Source organism: Indicator indicator, chromosome 1 (assembly GCF_027791375.1).
Source record: "Indicator indicator isolate 239-I01 chromosome 1, UM_Iind_1.1, whole genome shotgun sequence".
Classification (NCBI taxonomy): Eukaryota; Metazoa; Chordata; class Aves; order Piciformes; family Indicatoridae; genus Indicator; species Indicator indicator.
Window position 1 is genome coordinate 106,499,893 of NC_072010.1, and position 20,745 is coordinate 106,520,637.

The 20,745-nt window shown below is 38.8% G+C and overlaps 1 protein-coding gene across 1 annotated transcript; it reads right to left on the bottom strand.

Moving 5' to 3' along the window:
- Positions 1–1,183: 1,183 nt before the first annotated feature.
- On the bottom strand, positions 1,184–18,712 carry C1H21orf91 (chromosome 1 C21orf91 homolog). The gene is made up of 5 exons (XM_054387389.1): positions 18,707–18,712; positions 18,075–18,204; positions 5,475–6,008; positions 2,415–2,477; positions 1,184–1,378 (listed from the first exon to the last, which is right to left on the bottom strand). The coding sequence occupies exons 2-5, from the start codon at positions 18,196–18,198 to the stop codon at positions 1,218–1,220; spliced, it is 882 nt and encodes a 293-aa protein (XP_054243364.1). The 5' UTR covers positions 18,199–18,204; positions 18,707–18,712; the 3' UTR covers positions 1,184–1,217.
- Between the last annotated feature and the right edge of the window lie 2,033 nt (positions 18,713–20,745).

The following is a 20,745-nucleotide window of genomic DNA, read 5'->3' on the forward strand; positions in this document are numbered from 1 at the left end:
AAACCTTTCTTCATGCTAGCCCTTCCTAAGTGATCAAAAGAAAAAAAAAAATCAGAAAGCACAAAGACTTTAGATTTTTCTTTTTTTGCAGGGTGGGGGTAGAGGAAAGCTTTTCCCTCCACTCCTAATTTGTCAGCCCAACTCAGCAAATTTCAGTTGCACAAATGCAGGTGTACAGTCATTTGGACAAAGATTAACTAAGATCTCTTGGTATGGTAGATTGATACAACTTCTTAAAACACAGAGGCTGTTCTGATTTACAATGTGTCATTAGTACTTGCATTTCAAAATTAAAACACTTTATCACAGTTTGATCCAACTTTATAAAAAAAATCATAGAAAGGTAATGCAGTATTACAAATTTATTTAGTTTTGTCAAAGACTTCTCAGCACTGAAAATTTCACACATATAAAACAACTTCAACTTTTATGCATTAAAACCAAAGTATGGATATATTTTTTTAATTTAAAAGGAAATGTTGTGCTTTTTTTTTTTACACATTTCTCATGAACAAAACTCTGCAGTTATAAAGCTGATAAAAATAAGTGATGCACCATCACATTTTTATTTAACATGTGAAATTCATCTCTTTGGGAAACAAGACTTAAAAAGAATTGTATCATGAAAGATACAGACCTGAAAAAGGATAAACAGTCATACACAAGGCATAAACATTACACAGCATAACTCAGACATTTTATAAAGAGATCTGGAAAAGTACCTAAAAATAGTGGTATTTATTTAGTATAAAACTTCATTAATAAAATATTGCTCATAATAAATAAGAAAACAGGAGTTTCATTAATACTGTTTTCCTCCTTAAAGCTCTATTGAATGTAACAGGATCAGACCTGATCAAAACTCAGTTTTTTATTTTTCCTCTGAATGAAGGAGGCAGGTTTACAGGCTTCAGGTCGGTCTTTGTTAAAAACAATATTATCAACAAAACACAGAATTCATATCAAGGCTCATGCATAGTTATGGGAAAAGAAATTCATCCCTAAATATGAATAAACCTTATTACAATTGATTTTAATACCTAAAAAATATTTGCCTTTTTTGTTAAAACCGAAGTGAAGTAAGACTTCAAGGATTATGAATGCAAAGAGAGAGCTGCCCGAGTCTCCTCAAAAGCTTCTAATATCTGTGCATACTTAATGGTTATCAAAGCTGTTAGGGAAAGTTAGCTCTGTGGGAGGACAGACATCTTATCCCTTTATATAGGGACATTGGATTTCGTCCCTGCTCGTCCCATCTGCAGACATGGCAGTTTGGAGTAGTTCTTCAGCAGCTGCTCGATAGCAATATGCCGGACATTCAGCTCAGAGGCCAAAGAATCCTTTTCTTGGACTTGCTGTGTCAGCTCTTCAAACACATCTGCAAGGACATCATCAGGTTAGCATTCTCAGTCCCTGTACTTTCATAGAGTTTTGAAGCAGTGTCAAATGTTACCATGAAAAAGGTATGGCCATCGAAACAGAGCAGCTTGGTATAAGCATTGGGAACTGAACAGTTGGTAGGGTTTTTTGTTTGTTTGGTTGGTTTGTTTTGGTTTAGGTGATCTAAGCCAAGGTGGATCACTTTATAACTCAGAGTAAAGTTTATTCTGATTGTATGAAAAACAGACTGGATTACAGAAGCAACTGCCCCCCTGTACTCAGCACTGGTGAGGCTACACCTTGAATACTGACCTCAGTTTTGGGCCCCTCCCCACAAGACAGGCATTGAGGTCCTGGAGCATGTCCAAAGCTAATCAATGAAGCTGGTGAAAGGTGTAGAGAATAAATCTCGCAAGGAACAGCTGAGAGAACTAGGAGAACTGGAGAAAAGGAGGCTCAGGGAAGCCCTTATTAATCTCTACAACTACCTGAAAGCAGTTTGTAGTGAGGTGGGTGTCATTCTCTTCTCCCAAGTAACAAGTTGCTAGGATAAGAGGAAATAATCTCAAGTTGCACCAGAGAAGGTTTAGGTTGGATATGTGGAAACATTTCCTCATTGAAAAGGTTAGGAAGCATTGGACAAGGCTGTCCAGGGGAGTGGTTGAATCACCATCGCTGGAGGTATTCAAAGAACATGTAGATGTGGTACTTAGGGATATGTTTAAGTGGTGACCTGGCAGTAGTGGGTTAACAGCTGGAATCGCTCCTAATAGACTCCTCCAATGTAAAAAATGCTATGATTCCAATCAAAAAAACTAAAGAAAACAGTGTTTTCACGTGTCAGTATGCAACACCCAAGAAAGTTGCATAATAAAAAGCACCTAGGTGCTCACTGGTTTGTATGGAAACATGATATATAGAGATTTCAGTTCAAAACTTGACTGATAGGAAAGCCATCACAATTTCTTTTTTTTTAAATGACATTTTCTTTGTTACAAAGCAACCACACCCAAAGAGTATTGAAAAATTCTCACCCTGGATTTGCTTGAGCAGTTTTTCATTAAGCTGTTTTAGATCTTCAAGAGACATCATAGCCACTGGAATAACAAAAAGTGTTATTATTACTACCTCAGTCACATAAACAGACTCCTATTTTCTCAAATGGTCATCACTTGCACCCAGCAATACATATTTTGTGCTTTATGCATATAACGTATACCAGTTTCCTTTGAGTACTTCCATGACAAATGATGAAGAAAAGTCTTAGTTTGATACAAAGACCACCACATAAAAATAGGTTTACTTCTCACTGGGAACTGCGGTGGTTTAGTCTGGAGAAGAGGAAGCTCAGGGGAGACCTAATTGCCTCTCTACAACTACCTGAAAGGAGGCTGTAGACAGGTGGGGGTTGGTCTCTTCTCCCAGGTAACGAGCACCATAACAAGAGGACACAGTCTCAAGCTGCACCAGGGGAAGTTTAGACTTGAGATGAGGAGAAAGTTCTTCACAAAAAGAGTAATTGGCCAGTGGAATGGGCTGCCCAGGGAGGTGGTGGAGTCACCGTCCCTGGAGGTGTTCAAAAAAAGACTGGATGTGGCACTTGGAACCATGGTTTAGTTGTCATGAGGTGTTAGGTACTAGGTAATAGGTTGGACTTGATGATCTCTGAGGTTTTTTCCAATCTTATTGATTCTGTGACTCTTGTGCTATGCTCCTAGTGACAGCCAACAGATCCTCTGCATCATTGAAAAGCCCTTCTGATTTGCAGGTTATGTGTACATGGAACATTCTCATAGAAAATACATATCAAACCTCAAGAGGAAGCAACTGTGAAAGGTTGGTACACATGATCCTTGAGGTCCCTTCCAACCTGGCATTCTGCAATGCCCTTGATCAACAGCAGCACATAAGAAAGCACTGGCCTCTTCCTTAGAAATTTCTCAAGCCCAGCAGTGGTGGGCACAGTTTGGTGCCATGCATGTTGCCAAAATGCTCTAGGCAGCATGGTGAAAAGTGACAATCCTGATCATCAGAAGAGGGTACGGGTCACTGAAACGAGCTTTAAGACCTTGCAATTTTCAAACGTGTTTAAACAATGATGCACCTTAGCAAACTACTCACTGCATACTTGAGAAAAATCTATTCTGCAGTCAGGGATTTCTCAGCATAAGAGGTTTCTATATTGTAAATTTCAAGTGTAAGTTCTGAAAAGGTTAGTTTTTACCTACCCACAGAACTATTTCATTACCCTTAGCCTTCTCTTTCAAACTTTGTCACATTTTGCAGTTGTGAGATACTTTCTGTCAGTATTGTCACAGGATTGTCAAACCAAAGGAGCTGTCAATAGCTGAGATAGCCTACTTGTTACTTGAGACATAAAGTCGCCTAAGAGTGAAACAGTCACCTTTCTCCTCCAACAGTCAGCTACAGTACTGTTCCCTCCTACTTCTGGCTACCAACCTGAATGAAGATTTTCACCATCCTTTGAGCTCCATGAAAACTCTTACTGGATTTAATACAGTAACTGACAGCCTTCTCTAAGTGTCAAGATATTTTTCCCCTTTTATCCCCAGTAGTAGGATGTTACTTCCCATTTCTTCATTATTTTCAGCATCATTTCATCAACTGTAGCACACAGGAAGGTTCACACATGTTGTGTGTGTCTATCAGGATAGAATTGTTTTCATGTCACAATTCTGATACCGAAGGAAAGAGAAGTAGAAGACAACCAAATTTAACTGCTAAAACATTGTTCAACCCGTATTTGTGGTAAATTATAAACACTGACCAAGCTATTTAAAGTTACATGAACACTGCTATGTCATTACAGTGAAAATACTTCAATAAGAAGGTACATAATTCAGTTAAAGTCTGACCCAGTTTTTCCCTAAAATATAAATTTTATATAATCAGAGTCTCCAAATTCATCTTTTTTGGAGTCTTGAAAAGGCATTGAACAAATACTTCTAGTATAAAGCAAAAATGTCCCAACAGGTGCCTTACGCAGTCATAACAGAAGAAAAAACAGATCATGTTACTGTGCTCATGACAGATATAAGTTCCCTTGTCCCAAAACCAGAGAGATAAATCCCAAGTCATTAACTTCAGTCAGATAACCCCATAAGCCTGAAGAAACCGATTCCACTATTACGGTATCTCTTTTTCACTCTGTCTTCCAACATTCTGAATTCAAATATTACCTTGTTTTTCATCACCTAATCTCCCACTGAACATTTTACCAACTTTTTTTGTCTTCTTTTTCATGTCTTTTGAAATTCAAAACCCCCTCTCCAGTTATCTCTGCAGAGATCTCTGGGAACTTATTCCTAACACATTTATGCAGGCTGATTTCAGAGACACTATAATACCCTACATTTTTCTAAAGACTTCTTCTAGCGACCTCTTTAAATAACAGGAAAAACTTGTTTTCTGCTGCTTTCAATATCACTACAGTTATCAAAAGATTGCTCAGTTCTACTGCTACAATCTTTAAGAAGATATGACGGCATAAGGGCCTTCCCAATTTCTAATGCTCAATAAACAGAATAAAATACAAAATCTACTACAATGCACAAGGAATGTCTGGTGCTATTATGGATGCTCAGCTTTTTATACTGTTCTCCCAGTTTGCTCTCATACCTTGCCGCTAATTTCTCCTACTGCTTAAGAAGGCACTGCACAAGTTTAGTGAGACAGTTATTTTCAGGATCTTTGCAATCTCCACAGGCAGGACTGACGTACTGAAGTGACTGCAATCAACTGTAATGGTAAGTTAGGCATGTCCTGTATCACACTGAGCTATAATTTACAGGGAAATATGAAAAAACAAAACATACCAAAAAAAAATAACCAAAACCCCCCACCTAGAAACAAAAATACCTCTAAATCCCAAACAAAACCAACCAACAAACCCACAAAAAACCCCTAAACAAAACAACTACACTACATCAATCACAGGTTTTACAGTAACTCCAAACAGTTAAAGGCTGGATTTCAGGATGTCAATTAATGCCTTGTGGGGACATGAAGTGGTGAATAGGTATTTCAAAGAATGCCTTTTTTCCTAGGTTGTATGGAAATAAATGCATACTTACATTCTTCCCTGTTGTATTGAGGATGCCTTCTATGAACACTGCCAAGTGAATCACCTTCAGCTTTTTCAGCTTTTTGGACCTGCTTGTGATTTGACCACAGAACACTGTTGCAACAGAAGGTAGCACCTGTTTCTTGTAAAACACCAAGTCTAAAATCAGCAGATTCTCTTTGTTCCAAAAGAGCTTGTGAGCAGCTTGAGATGCCTCCAGAATTCCCATCTATCCATTTTGCAGAGTATCTAGGTACTGGGGAGTCAAACTGTGGGAGTAGTTTTCTATCAGTCTGATGTCTGAAGTTAAAAAGCTGGTGTTGGGAAGTTTTTGAGCTTTCAGGATCAGAGTCTAAATCCTTGTTTTGTGCATACTGTATGATCCAGTTAATTTTTTTGCTCAAAATATTTTTTACTTCAGCATATGGACTTTTAGAGAGCTTTGATCGTGGACAGTCCTGATTTGCTATTAAGTGGAATTTTTCAAAGCAGTCTCTGTGCCCCCTTAAAGATCTTGTATGTAGAAGATCTGACTTTGGCACTCCTGTAAAGACACAACAGAAAAAGTTTACTTACTATATACTCAATAAGCTTTTAAAATCTTTACTCACAAGCCAAGAAAACAAAAACTTAAATGATGCTTTCCTGTTAACAGCCTAGTCACTTCAGTAAACAGGGATACTTGATACTCTAAAACTTTTGACATTCCACTCAGTCTTGAGCCTTAGCATACAAAATGTTTTGCACACAGTAAATCCTAATGCAGGACTTGCAGATTACCTGGATAATAATGCAGATGAAGCCAACTGCTAACTCTGTACATATTGCATCTATACATGAGCATATAAACTGTAGGAGCAAAATAATTCCAAATATACAGCAAAAAGTCCTACAGAACAATACTGAAGAGCATTTTTAGAGTAGTCACTCACACTCCTACCTTCTATGGATAACGTGAGCTATCTGCTCAACAAATACTGCAGTGTACAGGCATGTGTCATCCATGTGGTCAAACGTAATTCAGACTTCAGCCTTAGTTTATTATTTTGTGTTGGTTATAACACTGTCAACACTTGCCAAACGTTATACCGTCCCGAAAATAACTTCATTTAAGATGGATGCTTACTGTCTTTGATTGTCCTCCTCCTTCAGAAACTACTAAAATTTACAGCAGGTAAATTACTTAAACTTCAAAGTAACTGATAGTGATTGACATGTTAAAAAGGAACACAATCTGTGAAGATCCACAGTTGGTGACTGAACACAGATGGTTTGAGAAACCACTATTTCAGAAAGCTAATAGTACTCCAGTACAAAATTACTTTCTGCAACTTCTGTGGATACTTTTCTTCAGACTCACCTATGCAGCAGATTCATTATCCAGGTCCAAAATATGAACAGTCTGACATTTATCTCATCACCCACTATACTACCTGGGAGGTTCCCAAAATAATGAAAAACAATTCTGTTGAACAAGTTCCTCACTGCAAATAACAAATAATACACCTGTAAAGGACTGCTGGAAAGTGCTCAATACTTAACTCCAGAACACTTAAATCAACACACGACAATGTTATTCGATCTTTGTAACCAGGTGACATGAAGCAAGCTATAGACATTTTGCTTTTTAGCACAGAAGTATATAAAAATGCTTATTCTTTTTAAAAAGTGATGAAGTTCTGCAAAATCCCAAACTGTAAAAGCACAATTCTTGACATGAAACTAGTGAAAACAAATCTAAGTACTTAACTTTGATTATCATTTGTTGGTAACTGGTGTTTTAAGTTGAGGAGTTCAAGCATGGAGAGTAGGCAGCTCTTGATTTTCCACTCCTTGGGCAGCATTGGAACTCAACAGCGTTACTCTTCTAGTTGAGTTTGTAAGGGGGTACACAAAATTTATGGGGCAAAGTGACAGAGTGGAAAATGCAAGAGGATAGCAGTGGAATTAAATTTTGTTCTTAAGCAGCAGGGCAGAAAGGTAAGATTGTGAAAATAGACATTCTTCCTGTCAACGAAAGAAGCATTAGAATGAACAAAAAACCAGAGATCTTAAACAGAGGTACTTTTAAAGAAGGAAGCTCCTGAGCAAAGAATATAGACAGGTACTGTTTTCATGGGTATGAAGTCAAGAGTCTCAGTCTACACCTCAAACTATCTGTCAACTTCCTTCAGCAAATAAATATTCACTAACTTTTCTTAAGCTCCACATAATTGTCGTGGTTTTAAGGTTATGCCTTTAATTTCTTTTCACAGAGTTCAAGCAGAAAATTAAAATAATGTAAATAAATCACAACTGGATGCAAGAGAAAAATGATTGTTCTAAACACTTCCATTGGAGAGAGAGAAATATTTAAGATTCAGTACTCAACACAAAGTTCAGTCTGTCAGTTCAGTCTGTCTGGTGTTTTTGTGCTGGGCAGTCTAGCATTTCTCTTCTGGCTTTGCTTCAGAGATAACATACTGGCCTACTGACCTTGAAAGGCAGGGAAATGGCAGGGCAGATGGACAGATTTCCTAGCTTTGGCCAGGAGGGTTTTGTGCTGTTTCTGTTAATTGTACATCTTTGTAAATATTATAAATACTGTATGTTTTGTATAGATTAATTGCATTCCATTGTAGACTGTAGTTTTTGCTTGTAAATACAGCTACATTTGCTTCTGAACTGAGCTAGTCTGGTGTTGTTAATGCGGGAGGGAAATTTCAACCCACCACACCACAACAATAATCTACTTGCAAGGCTAGTTTCCCCTCTCTTATCTCTACAGAGATGTAAAAATTTTACCATTTACAGTGAAAACAAGAAAAGATGCAATTTGTTTTCATAACTTCTAAGAATAATTTAAATTTAGCAAGTCCGCTTAATTCAAGTAGCACAATGGAAACTTATGTCTTTAAGCTATCAAGGAAGACCAAACACCATTAGTTGTAGTTATAAGGCATATGTTCACAATACTGCAAACCTTACAAAACCAACTGATTTGTTCCATGTCATCTGCTTTACTTAAGTGATTCGTCATCATGCCACACTGCTGATGCTTACAGTGATTTCTTTTACTTACAGAAAATACTTATTGGCTGAAAAACAGTTGTATACCATTTTCTATACAACAACATTCAGGAACCCACCTAACAATTTGACTCTAAGATGACTGAATGAAGCCAATGTCTTCTCATCACAGGACAGAGTAATCCTGTCCCAAGCAAACACTTGAAGACTTGGCAAAAAGGGAAGAGAACTGCAGAATGCAATTAGTGAATCTAGGGCAACTGCACTTTTGCACAGACTGTTTCTAATTCACAGATACTAACCTCAGGTTTGCTCCCAGGATACCACCCTTCTCCCAACTCAAAAACCAGGCATACTTACCCACTTTTCATTTTTCCTTACTCTCTCCAGCATCCACTCCTTTCCCAAAACTTGGGAAAGAACCACTGCACTGTTTCTATTAAAGCCAGAAAAACCCTGAATCTTTCAAATTTAATGAAATGTTTCCAGAGCATTTCTAGAGGCATGGCCTGTTGCAGTTAGGTCCTCTGCCTGGCCCATCTAAGAAGCAAGTCAGACTATGCATTTCCTCCAATACATGCTATCACTTCTGGGGCAATCACAAAAGAAACACCTGCACAACAAGTTACAGAAAACTGCAGTCTCACATCAAGCAGACAAAACCAAAAAACAATAATCCAACCTCACCCCAGGTAAACCACAAATATTCATTTGAGGATTTATGCTTCATTATTTCCATGAGAATACCATATCCTATTGGACAAGTAACGAGTACAGCGTGAGGCCACACAGAATAAAAGCAATTTTAATTACACAACAACAAAAACCAAGTGCTGCATGACTGCATGAAGCCCCACCTGATTTTTATTTCTAAAGCTATAAGTTCAAGATTATTCAAGTTTACCTTCTGACAAACACACCTTTTAAAAGAGTTCTGGACATTAACTTCCCCACTCCAGAGGCATGCTGCTCAATAAAATGTTTCATCAGAACTCATCAATACCATGTATGTCTGAAATAAGTAACTATTACAGAAGAAAAAAACCTTCAGAAGTCAAAGTTTTGCTACTTATATGCCATATATTACCCACACTGTCACTGTTTCAGAACAGAGAGCGAGTTATTACAAAACACTTCCAGTAAATACGCACACATACCACATCCCCAACCAAAATGTATTTTCCCATCCCTTACTCCATTGTAAAAACAAAACAAAATACATAAATTCCTACAGTGAGGAACAGAAAATGTACAATCTCGAATCAGTTTCATACAGAATTTCTAACAGACTTGGCTCCCGCTTTCAGTGAACTGGTTTGGATTTCTACCATAACAAACATGTGCAAAAAACCTGCAATCCCCAAAAGAACTCTCAATCTTTCTTTTGTATTAAGATGACAATCAGTCCTTTCCATTCAGAGACCATGAACAAAGATCAGTCACTAACCTTCTGGAATTGCGTCCGAAAGCTAAGCATTCACAGCATCTGCTGTGCTAGCACAAAATAGTAATGACGTACCAGTATTACAGCAAGTAAGACCACATTTCTTTGACACAGATCCTTCTGTGGGCAATACTATCAGCTTTATGAGGCAGAACAGATGCTTGTTTCTTTTTTGTAAGACTTAATACTCCATTCAGATTGCTTCGGGTTTCTTTTCTTTCATCACAAATGCAAAAAAAGAAAAAAAAAACCCCAAAACTAAACAACAAACAATTCTACCAGCTGGTAAACTGGCATCAAATAAATATATAGAGATGACTCAATTTTAAAAGACACATTATTCAACACTATACACAAAGAAATGAATAAAGCAAGGTAAGACTTCTGTACATAACAAGTAATGCCATAATTTCTATAAAAAACTATCATAAATCCTGGGGATTTTTATAGAGTTCCAGTTCTGTCTCAACATTTCTGTTTGCCAGTCTCCTTATCTATCTTTTTATCTTTTGGCTGTTTCTGCAAATCAATCAATCAATCATACCATACAACCAACAACATTATTTTTTTTCCACATTTGGAGGTATGCATGCATTTGTCTCTTGTCTTACTTTCCAAGAACAGGATTGCAGACTATGTCCAAGTATGTCCTGACCTTCGTACTTGGTTTGGTTTTATATCCAGAGAAGAAAGAAGGACTGCAAAAAGCCCATGACCAATCAGAGTGAGAAAGTCTTATGTGCAGAAAAAAAAAATCCTAAAAGTTCAGTAATACCTAGAAGATCATATCTAACACAAGGCAGCAGATACTATTAGGAAATAAATTCACACCAGAGATCATTTCTCAAGTGAACAAGAATCACAGGATGATGCCAAACCTCAAGACAAATCATAAAAGAATGTGCTTACCATCCATTATTTGCTTCTGATTCTGGTAACCCACATCACAGATGAAATATGAAATGAGCAGTATCTTTGTATATTGAACTTGTAAAAACAGGGCTGCTTATTTAGAGACTAGTATTTAGGGGGTTTTGATGTTGTTTTTAATTTATTTTTTAAAAATACTTCAAAAAGACTTAAATTTCTATGCTATGCAGGGCAGACTCTCTTCTCCTATACTGGTACAGATCCCAACGTAAGCCATCCTAATCCATCTCTGCAAAGTAATTTCATACATGAATGGCTAGCAGGCAATTTACACAGTAGTACATGTTTTTTAAAACTTCTAGTTATTTATAGGTGTGAAGTAGCAAAGAAAGGATAATATTTACCATATACAGTGTGTAATCACATCTCAGTAAATCTTGCCCTGTTTTAAAGCATTTGCTCTTGAAAGTAAATTGGCTTCCTTCATACTAAATTCAAGGGATTTTTTTTGTTGTTGTTGAAGGGAAGAAGTCTACAAAGGCTTTATTTCTGCCTTTCCAACTGATTCACCGATGAACTACACATAACTCTTCCTCCTGATAGAGAATTAAACAGAAATGTTTGCTCATGATTATATATGGCTAGGAGAGTTGTCTTATTTTGAGATTAAACAAGTTAAAATAAAATTGAATTCCAAGTCTACTTTATATCCTTTCACAAATGTTTTCATTAAAAAGATAAATTAAAAAAAAAAAAGCAAAATAAAAATCAGTGATCATTAGCCTGCTTGTCTGTCTTCCACAGTAGGTTGTTGGTTTGTTCTTTTGTTTTGCCTTTTTTTTTTTAGAAAGGATAACAAATTAAAAAAACCCAACTTATTTGGTCCTTCAGCTCCATCAGTAGGAAATTATGCTAAAGAAAGCCTGCGTTCCCTTCCTTGCAACTTCTAATGTAATGCCAGAAACTATTTGTTTCTGCAATGGTGAATAACCTTAGCTTGAGCAGCTGAAGAGGAAAAAACACCCCAGAATTTAAGATAAACTAAAATTAGGAATACTTTTAGACACATGAATAGACAATTGCAAGCTTGCAATATGAGCAATTTGTCAATTGAAGCCATATTAAAGTCCCTTTAAAGATTTTTATAAGTACTTAGGGATAAGATTTATACCTGACCACATAGAAAGGAAAAGAAAAACCTGACCTCTCAGTATGATGCTTGCATCAATGATACACAAAGCTTCCACAAACATGTAAAGTACATGTGGTTATTAAAGACAGTCAAAGGAGAGTGAATGCAGTTCGTAATACAAATTTGCATAGTACTGGCAATATGGGTGAAATTAGATTCTAAGCACACTTAGAGAAGGTACACTTCTACCATTAGATGTTTGTGGAGACTGCCTTCATAGCCAGCAGAGCAATGCTCCTAAGGTGCAACCTGCCTCATCTTAAATATTCAACTCTACAAAGATTTGTGATAGACACCTATGTTTTTTCTTCTAATCCTGTAAGCAAGCAAGAACCCTTGTGAAGGATGTCAGCCCATGGCTGCATACTTGAAGAGCCCCAGCTTTCATAACACACTCTGAAATGTTCCAGCTGCTGCTCCTCTCAGCTGTTCACCTTGCATAGAGTAACACTCTGTAAACAAGGACAGTTAGCCAGCTCAAATCAGCTCCTGAGCATCTGCCAGTGTTGATTAGGAACATGGAGATCAGATGAGGTCAAGTTTGGCTTACCTAGAGCACAGCACCAAGACTTGCAGCAGACAGGGAAATACTTCACAATATTAGATGGTAACATCTTTTTTAAGCCATTGCTACACACTGGTTTGCTTATTAGAAGTGCTGCAAGGGGGGTGGTTCTTGTAAGAAAACCAGATTCCAAGACCTGCTCATGCCATTCACTAACCTCCAAAACCAGACACCTGGATATTATCTTGCTCCTGAAGTCAGTGCATTCCACCGACACATGAAGAGTGCACACAAATCATCTCCCATTACACTTTGTGTTTTAGCACATAGCAAAGACATACCATAGAAGACAAAACAGAGATCCACTTGACACGTAAAACATTTTCGTAATTGATGTTCCCCTCAAACTTTTTTTTTTCCTTACCAAAATCACTTGAATTGACCTTGGAGAGAGCAGAAGCCATGACACAGTCTTCTTGTGTTCTGGGTGAGGTCAGGTAAGTAACAGACTGCTCAATTTACTTGTTTGCATGTACAAACCTCCCAAATGTAAACAGAAAATTCAAGGATGTACTTTTAGATCTAGCCACTCAGTTCCACTATTACTCACAGGTACTTACATGGCAAGATTAGAAGATCAAGAATATCATCTCTAACTATGTTTGGACTTGAATTTGTAGTCAAGAGCTTTACTGGAAACTGCAGCTAGTTGCACAAGTCCATTCGAGTTTGCAGAAATGAGTCATACCCCTGAACTGCAAATGTTACCTTTAAACAAGTTCCCATCTGCCTGGGCTAAAGCTTTTAGCTTTTGTTGCCACATTTTACTGGCAATTTAACACTGAAAGAATTAAACCTGCAGCTTCCAACCCTTTCAGCTATACCTTACAACCCATTTTATTTCAGTAAGAGATTCTTCTGTGGGGTGTTAATAAAGTAAAGAAAAAAGGTGACATTTGAATGCTTAAAGCAATTAAATCAACTTTTTTGTTTTTGTTTTAAGATGAACATAAAGAATACATAATGAGGACATTACACAAAACTTCACAGACCTTAACAGGAAAAAGGCTATGCAACAAGACAGATTAGTTTATAGCATCTTTGTCTCAACCTGGAGACTGGGATGCACCAACCTGATGCTGAAATTGTTTCAAATGATATGAATCTATCTGCACTTCAAAGGACCATAGAAATTTAATTGACATAAATCATGGGAATAGATATCCAGTACTTACTATCTTTTCTTTTATACTACAAGATCTGATGTATAGAGTGTCATCTGTTATTCATAACATGAGCTGTTGCTCATCTTTAGACTGAAATGAAAGCATGATAGTTTGCTTGGCAGCTAGTATTCTTCAAGATGTTATCATGGTTAGCAGCACCAGATGAGCAAAAGTGTAAATAAAAATAAATAAATAAAATCAGCTTTAACAATCACATTTTTCCTTTCTGTTATATCCATTATAAACCCCTGAATTGCAGGAAATCCAGAGTTTTACATAATTCTGCATTAAGACATTATCAGTATAAAACCAGGTTAAGACAGATACATTACCTATGGCAAATAATGTAGAACTAAACTGCAATTATGACAGACTTTCAACTTTGAAGCTTTCATAGACAAGTATGACGTATTAAGTTCTGGAAGCTGTGATTTCCAAAGGCACTGTCCAGAGGATCACAAAGTGCGCATTAACGAAGGACACATTTGCACTGCACAATGCATTTCTATGTGAAGATACCAAAACAACCAAGTAGGATCATAGGCAGCACCACTGCATGCCATTCTGTCTCTACATGCTCTGTGAAACATGGGCTAGATGATTACATTCTTCTAAGAGAAGACTTAGAGCACAGATGAGTATCTCTTCACAGCACAGCATTCTTATGTGGTAACTCAGGAGTTTCACAGCAGCTTGTAGGGGCACTGCATTCAGCCAATGAGTTTTGTTGCTGCATACACATAGGTTTATACCTACAGACACTAGTATTTTCATGTGTTCATATATTTTCCTCCCTAGTCTCTAGTTGTAACTGCAGATCTGCTGTTAGTATTTTATGCTTGCTACCAGAGTTCAGTTATTGATTTTCCCATGTTATAATGAAACTTAAAAGGAGAACAGATTTGTCTCAAACTAACACATGGCATGCAGTTTCCTGGTTTATGCAATCTAGTCACACATGAATTTAAAACGTTTCCTGTTTCAATCCACAGATTAATGTGACACCTACTTGTAAAAATACAAAATGTACACAACAATATCTGATGTCCACTCTGCACATGGCAGACAAAAACCATCATCAAACTCCTGCAGACCCATACCACTAGGATATTATAAACCTCACCTAAAACTTTAAAACCACTGTACAGAGTCAGATTCATCTTTCACATTTGAAACACTAAAACATCATTCCAGCTCTAGGAAGGTAAAGGTTGAGACACATATCAACACTGATACAGGAAGAAATCAGGTGGGGATGGTTTCTGACTTGCTCATTCCTGATTATTTGTCATACTTAACTGAGGCAATCAATGTTACTATGTACACACAAGAAAACTGTTGAACTCCACAGATGCCCAATTCACCAATAATAGACTATACTATAGTATAATAGCCTTAAATGCATTTCAACAAACCACTAAGTAAGTGTAGCTGAGAAAGGCTGTTTCAGACCAGGTTCAAATGGTTAAGTCTTGGGCTAGATCAGTTTCATGTGCATGGATTCACCACAGATAGCTTTAAGCAAGCAGATGCTGTCACAAAGGGAAATAGAACTGTTCTCATGAGTTTTATTAAAGCATTAGAGCATAGCATCCTTTTCAAAAAGCAAATCGGGAAACCTACTTCCAGAATTTCATGCATCAACTCATGGAATCATAGAATCATTTAGCTTGAAAAACCACTTTAAGAGCATGGGATCCAATCATAAGCCTAGCATTGCCAAGCCCATCACCTGCCCTTGGACATACATCTGTGATGCTCCCTTCCACCCTGAGCCACCTCCTAGTAAGGACTGGATGATCAGGAAAGATGGAAGAAGTGCTACACACTCCTCTTAAGACAGACAGCAGTTAACACATGGAAATTAACAGGGTGCTGCAAACAGTGGGAGTACTTAAGCATCCTGCAAGATGCTGAGCTGTGACTAACAGCCTTCCTGTACTTGGACAGCAGCTATTTCCTACTTCAGTAAGGGTGAAATTGCACATGCACATTGACACTACATGAGCAAGCCTTAAGCACTATCTTAACTGTGGCAGGGAATATCTTTTTAGAATAGCCTATCTCACTTTTTTAAACATCTCTGTTTCCAATGCCTGGATTTTAAAATGTTAAATAAAAAGGCAAACTACTCATGCAAATGAAGCTTATTTATAAGTGTGAGACAGCACATCTACAGAGTTCATTCAACTTAAGGGTTGGATTCTGTTCAACAAGTAGCTAGCTATAAGGCATCCAAGCAAGTGATCAGTATCCAGTGTAACACTCCAAGTTAGTGAATTACCAGTTTCATTCTCTACCCAGGGCTGCCAGATACTTATTTTAGACATCACAGGAAAATACAGGAATGAAGCAGCTATGTCAAAAGTAGGAAGAGCATGACTATGGATATGGTAAAAGGCTGTTTCATGCAGTGGTTCAGCAAAAGAGGTTGTATAATGATTCTTTATAAAGTCGCACTTATGCCCTTAAGCCTTCTCTCCCTATAAAAGCAGTAACAGTAGCTCTTTTTAAAGTGGTACACAGAAGACAGAATATAACAAATCAACTTATTTTTTATGCTACTCATGCAATTTCAGGTGAGTTTTCATTATTTTGTTCAAGTAGCCTTCTTTTAAAATTAACTGAAAATTTGTAAGATTATGCAAAGTAGTCTGCTGCACAGTTTAAGTCTTTACTATTATCAAGGCTACTTAAGAGCTTTAGGAGCTAAAAGGAAAAAGGGGAAAAAAGAGCTGTTCCAGCTGAAACAGTCATTTTTTTAACATAATATCCGTAACAAGTAACTTTCACAAATTCACAGCTTATCTGAAATAAGCGTAGAAATTACCCAATATATGTGTAACACATTGTTTTACCTGTTTCAACACTTCCAAAAAAATTGTAAATGTAATTCAAAAACTTAGTTGTTATTATGGCAATATTTTTCTTTTCATTTTAAAGCCCAGAGTGAGAAATTACTTGATTCCACTCCACACTGAGAACCATAAACCAGTTATAAAACTCAAGGTGACTGATAGCAAGGTGACATGTTAGACAGTTACTCTGACTTTTATCAAGAAGTGCAAATAGACAAGAAAGTCTCTTCTAAACAAAAGCACAAAGCATGGAAATTACTACTTAAGTACAAAAGCATCATTCAGATTAAAATATATTGCCTCTAGTAGCAAGAGAGACCTTAAAGGCACTGCTGGTTTGGTTGTTGTTTTTTTGGTTTTGTTTTGTTTTTTTAATCAAAGCTAATTGCTAATGCATTTTTCAGATTTCTGCAAGGTAAGAACAAAATGTTATTACCAACGCCTGCACTGGAAGTCAGATGCACAACAGAAACTATATGGAATGTATATCCCTTACATTCCCCTACATTATAGTTTTATGCTTCAAGGGTTCACAATAAGCAACTAAATGTATACATAAAATGTTCTTTCCTCAGAAAGACTAGATCTTAAGATCTTTAGTGTACCCTCATATCCACCAGCAATACTGTCTGTCATGAAAAAAATGGGACTATTCACATAAGAGTGCTAGATCTTCACATTCAATCGCCCCATACACAATTGGCAAATATGACTTCATATAATGGGACAAATCAATTTGTTTCTCCCAAATCAAGTAACAATATCTGTATTTTATTCATAAAGTCTTTGTTTGACTTAAAAAAAATAACCATCTACTGTTCATTCATGCTATACGCTTGAAAAGAAGGTGAGTAAATTCTTCAGCAAAATGAGGTCTGTCATTCCAAAAACACCATCCTGGAGGCCAAAATGCTATGACAAGATTAAGCTTTTAAAAGATGTGCAAAAATCCTACTGTCTAATTTGCAAACTTAAGAAGCTTCGACAATGAACCCTGGTTTATCATACTACACCTATCATCATCTTGTGAAAGTAAAAAATAAATAATACTTATTATTTTTCATAATAAGCTGATATGCTTCCAGAAAAAAAAAAAAAAAAGACCAACAAAACAAAACCACACTATTCTACTTTAGAAGTTGTATTTATTTATGCATAGACCCATCTACCTATTGAGCCAAATCCCTGAATAAGGCAGAACAGGAACTCCTCATCTGAATTAACACCAGAGGCCTAATACCAAAAGATGATATTAACACCAGGGCCTTTCAGAAGCTCTCAAAAGAAGAATACATCTTTACATTGAGAGATATAGATGCTAGAGCAGCTAAGGCACCCACCTTTGCTGGAAATGAGCTATTTAAGAACTAAGTCTGGCCACCAGGAAAACTTTCTTGATACATGTTTTTAATCCAAAGCCTTTATAAAAGCTCAGTTTGCATTCGGCTCAAAGCTAGGCAGTCTACGAACGAAGTTCACAAAATATGACTCCTATTAAAACGTTACCTTCGATGTTCAGCTCAAAACAAACGTGGCAAAAAGAGAGCGTTTCCTTCTCGGTCCCCAGCTTGCAGACGCTGCAGACGTTGTCATCGTCCAAGTCGATGCTCACAAACTGCTCTTCGTTCATAGTGCCCTTGGAGGAGGATACGGGGATAGGGCGAGAAGGGATGGGGCCGTTATTCCAACCCCCAAGCAGGGGAAGCACCGGCTGCCCGGCGCCTGGGGAGACGGCAGGCACCACCACACGCCGCCCACAGCCACGACTCCTCCCTCCCACCGACCCTAACCTCCTCCTCCCCGGCCTCCGACAAGCTGGACCGAGGGCGGAACGCAGGAAGGGGCGTCCCGGCAAAGTTTCTTCCTCAGAGCGCGCAAAACGCGGCGCCAGCAGCGTCGGCGAGGCCACACGGTGGTGCCGGCAGCAACGAGTTCCCCCCCCCGACCCGCGTCTCCTCCCCGCCCGCCCGCGCACCGTCTGCCTCCCGGAGGCAAACCCCGTCCCGTTCCACTCCCTCTCAACTCCCTCCCTGGCCTCCCTCCACTACCACCCACACCCCTTCCCCCGCCTCCGCGCACCACCGACGTGGACGCGGCGGCGCCGCCACCAGAACCACGATAGCCCCAATCCCACTCACCACCACTCCGTGATGCCGCCGCCCGCCCCCAACGCCGCGCTTCACTATTGTTCGGCCGCCAGTGCCACCGCCGCCAGAGCTCGGCGCCAGGCCCCGCCCACAGCTTCCGGGCGAGACCACGGCTCCTGCGGGAGAGGGCGGGACTGGGGAGGACTGAGCGGGGACGGTGAGTTCCTTCTTCGTTCTCTGTTTCACCGGGTTGTTACCTCAGCGCGGGGCATTGAAGAGCGGCGAGGCGGGAGGAGCGAGGGACTGCGGCCTTCCCGACTCTCCGCTGCACCAGAGAAAGCCGGCGCTCCCCTGCTCCCCATATCAGTTGGGCTCTCCCAGAGCACGGCAGGGAGCGGGGGCGGGGCAGGGGGTGAGGCGGGCTGGGGGGTTCTCCCGCCGTCGGGGCAGCCCCGCCTCCGCCCCCGAGGAGTGGGGCAGTGGGAATGAGGTGTGTGGCTGGTTTGGGGCGAAATTCTGTAGTTATCCCAGCGTGCCGTTACCTGTAATGAGCTGGTGCTACGAAGTGCGGAGTGCTTGGGGTTCGTGTTGATTAGGTTTTGTAAGAAGTACACCAAAAAAAGTGTATAGGGGTTGAAACCGAGAAAGGAGCATGTATGTAAGAAATAGTCTTGAAGTCCCAAATATATGTATTTGGCATAATTAAAAATATCAAATGCAGGCTGTCAGTATGATCTAAATGAAAAGTAAAACTAAGTCTGTGCTTGCACTTCATAAACGAAGCCACCACTGGTAGATCATATCATCTTGGGAATTTCCAAAACTGATGGAAATTACGTGAGACACAAAGCAAGATTATTTATGAAAGCACAGAGTAGTCTTCCAGAATCTCCTCCGTCAACACACACGTCTCTACAGTTTTTTATTGTTTTGTTCATTTTCTTGGGGCATTTTCTTCAATTCTTTCAAAAAGAAGATAAAAGAAATCCCACATTATGCTAGAACCTCATCCTTCACAGCTTTTATGTAGCAAGTTGACTTTAGGTTTGTTGATGATGGGCAGATTTCATCCAGAGCTTCCTGCAATCTTCCTCAAATTATTTCTCCCCTGGGCTGAGACTGGACTTGGGAGAGTGACTGCATTTTGTGCCCCCCCCCATCATCTACTTTTTTAATATCCATGTGGAGTGGCAAAGGAGCAGCAGTCTGACTTCACTGCAAAAGCAATATTATGACAGAAAGGAGGACGTCAGCCTGGGGCAGAAGATTTAGAAACAGACTGGACAGATGATGGTTGAGGATTATAAAATCTATAAATATTTGAGTATTTTGCCCTCCAGAATCTGATAAACATCCAAAGGATGTTGAATCTCTACAGCCCATTGCCACAGTGAACCAGCAGTTGTGAAGTCCAATGGCAAAACAATAATGAGTCTTGTTAGTAAATGACATGTGGGAGACAGTACGGCTCTCAGTAACTGAGCATCTTTTCTTGTCAAAAAGTGCTCTGAAATATAGAGGTCATTGCAATAGAAATAGGCAGAAAGAACTAATGTTTCAGGTGCAAAGTTTCATAAAAACCTAGGAAATGCCAAAGTGAAGATTGTTTGTGCCATCTTGACTACTGCCCGTAATGTGGTTTCTAGGTGTATATATGTATGTATTTTCTTCCAAGATACTTGGTTCATCAGTGCACATCATTGTAGCTAACAGTTTTAGTTACACTGGAAAATTATTTTAGTAGCAAACAAATCTGTTCTGCTTTTTATGTTTCTTTTTCCCTACTGAGGTTGCATTTTCATTATAAGGAGGTTTTGGCAGGGATTGTGCTTTAGTAATCCCCACTGTTTCCCCTTCCTCCAGATGCTTGGTCGTGTTCCCACACTGCTTTCTTGCTGTGTTCCAGTGTTTGTAAGATGACACAAGGGACTGGATCACTGATTTTACTAAAAATTACCATGTTAAAAAGGAGTCCAAGAGGAGGCAGGATTTTATCAAAAATACCGCACATAGTCCCCAGTAGAGACAATGGATTAGTATTAGCACAGCTGAGATAAAAGTGTCTGTGTAGGTTTCTATGTGTACATTAA

Excerpts from the sequence above, each read along its gene's own strand:
- C1H21orf91 (XM_054387389.1), bottom strand. The coding sequence starts at position 18,198 with ATGAACGAAGAGCAGTTTGTGAGCATCGACTTGGACGATGACAACGTC. Across the intron at positions 6,009-18,074 it reads TTTTGAGCTGAACATCGAAG|GAGTGCCAAAGTCAGATCTT; the intron begins GTAACGTTTTAA and ends GTGTCTTTACAG. Across the intron at positions 2,478-5,474 it reads TCAATACAACAGGGAAGAAT|TGGCTATGATGTCTCTTGAA; the intron begins GTAAGTATGCAT and ends TTGTTATTCCAG.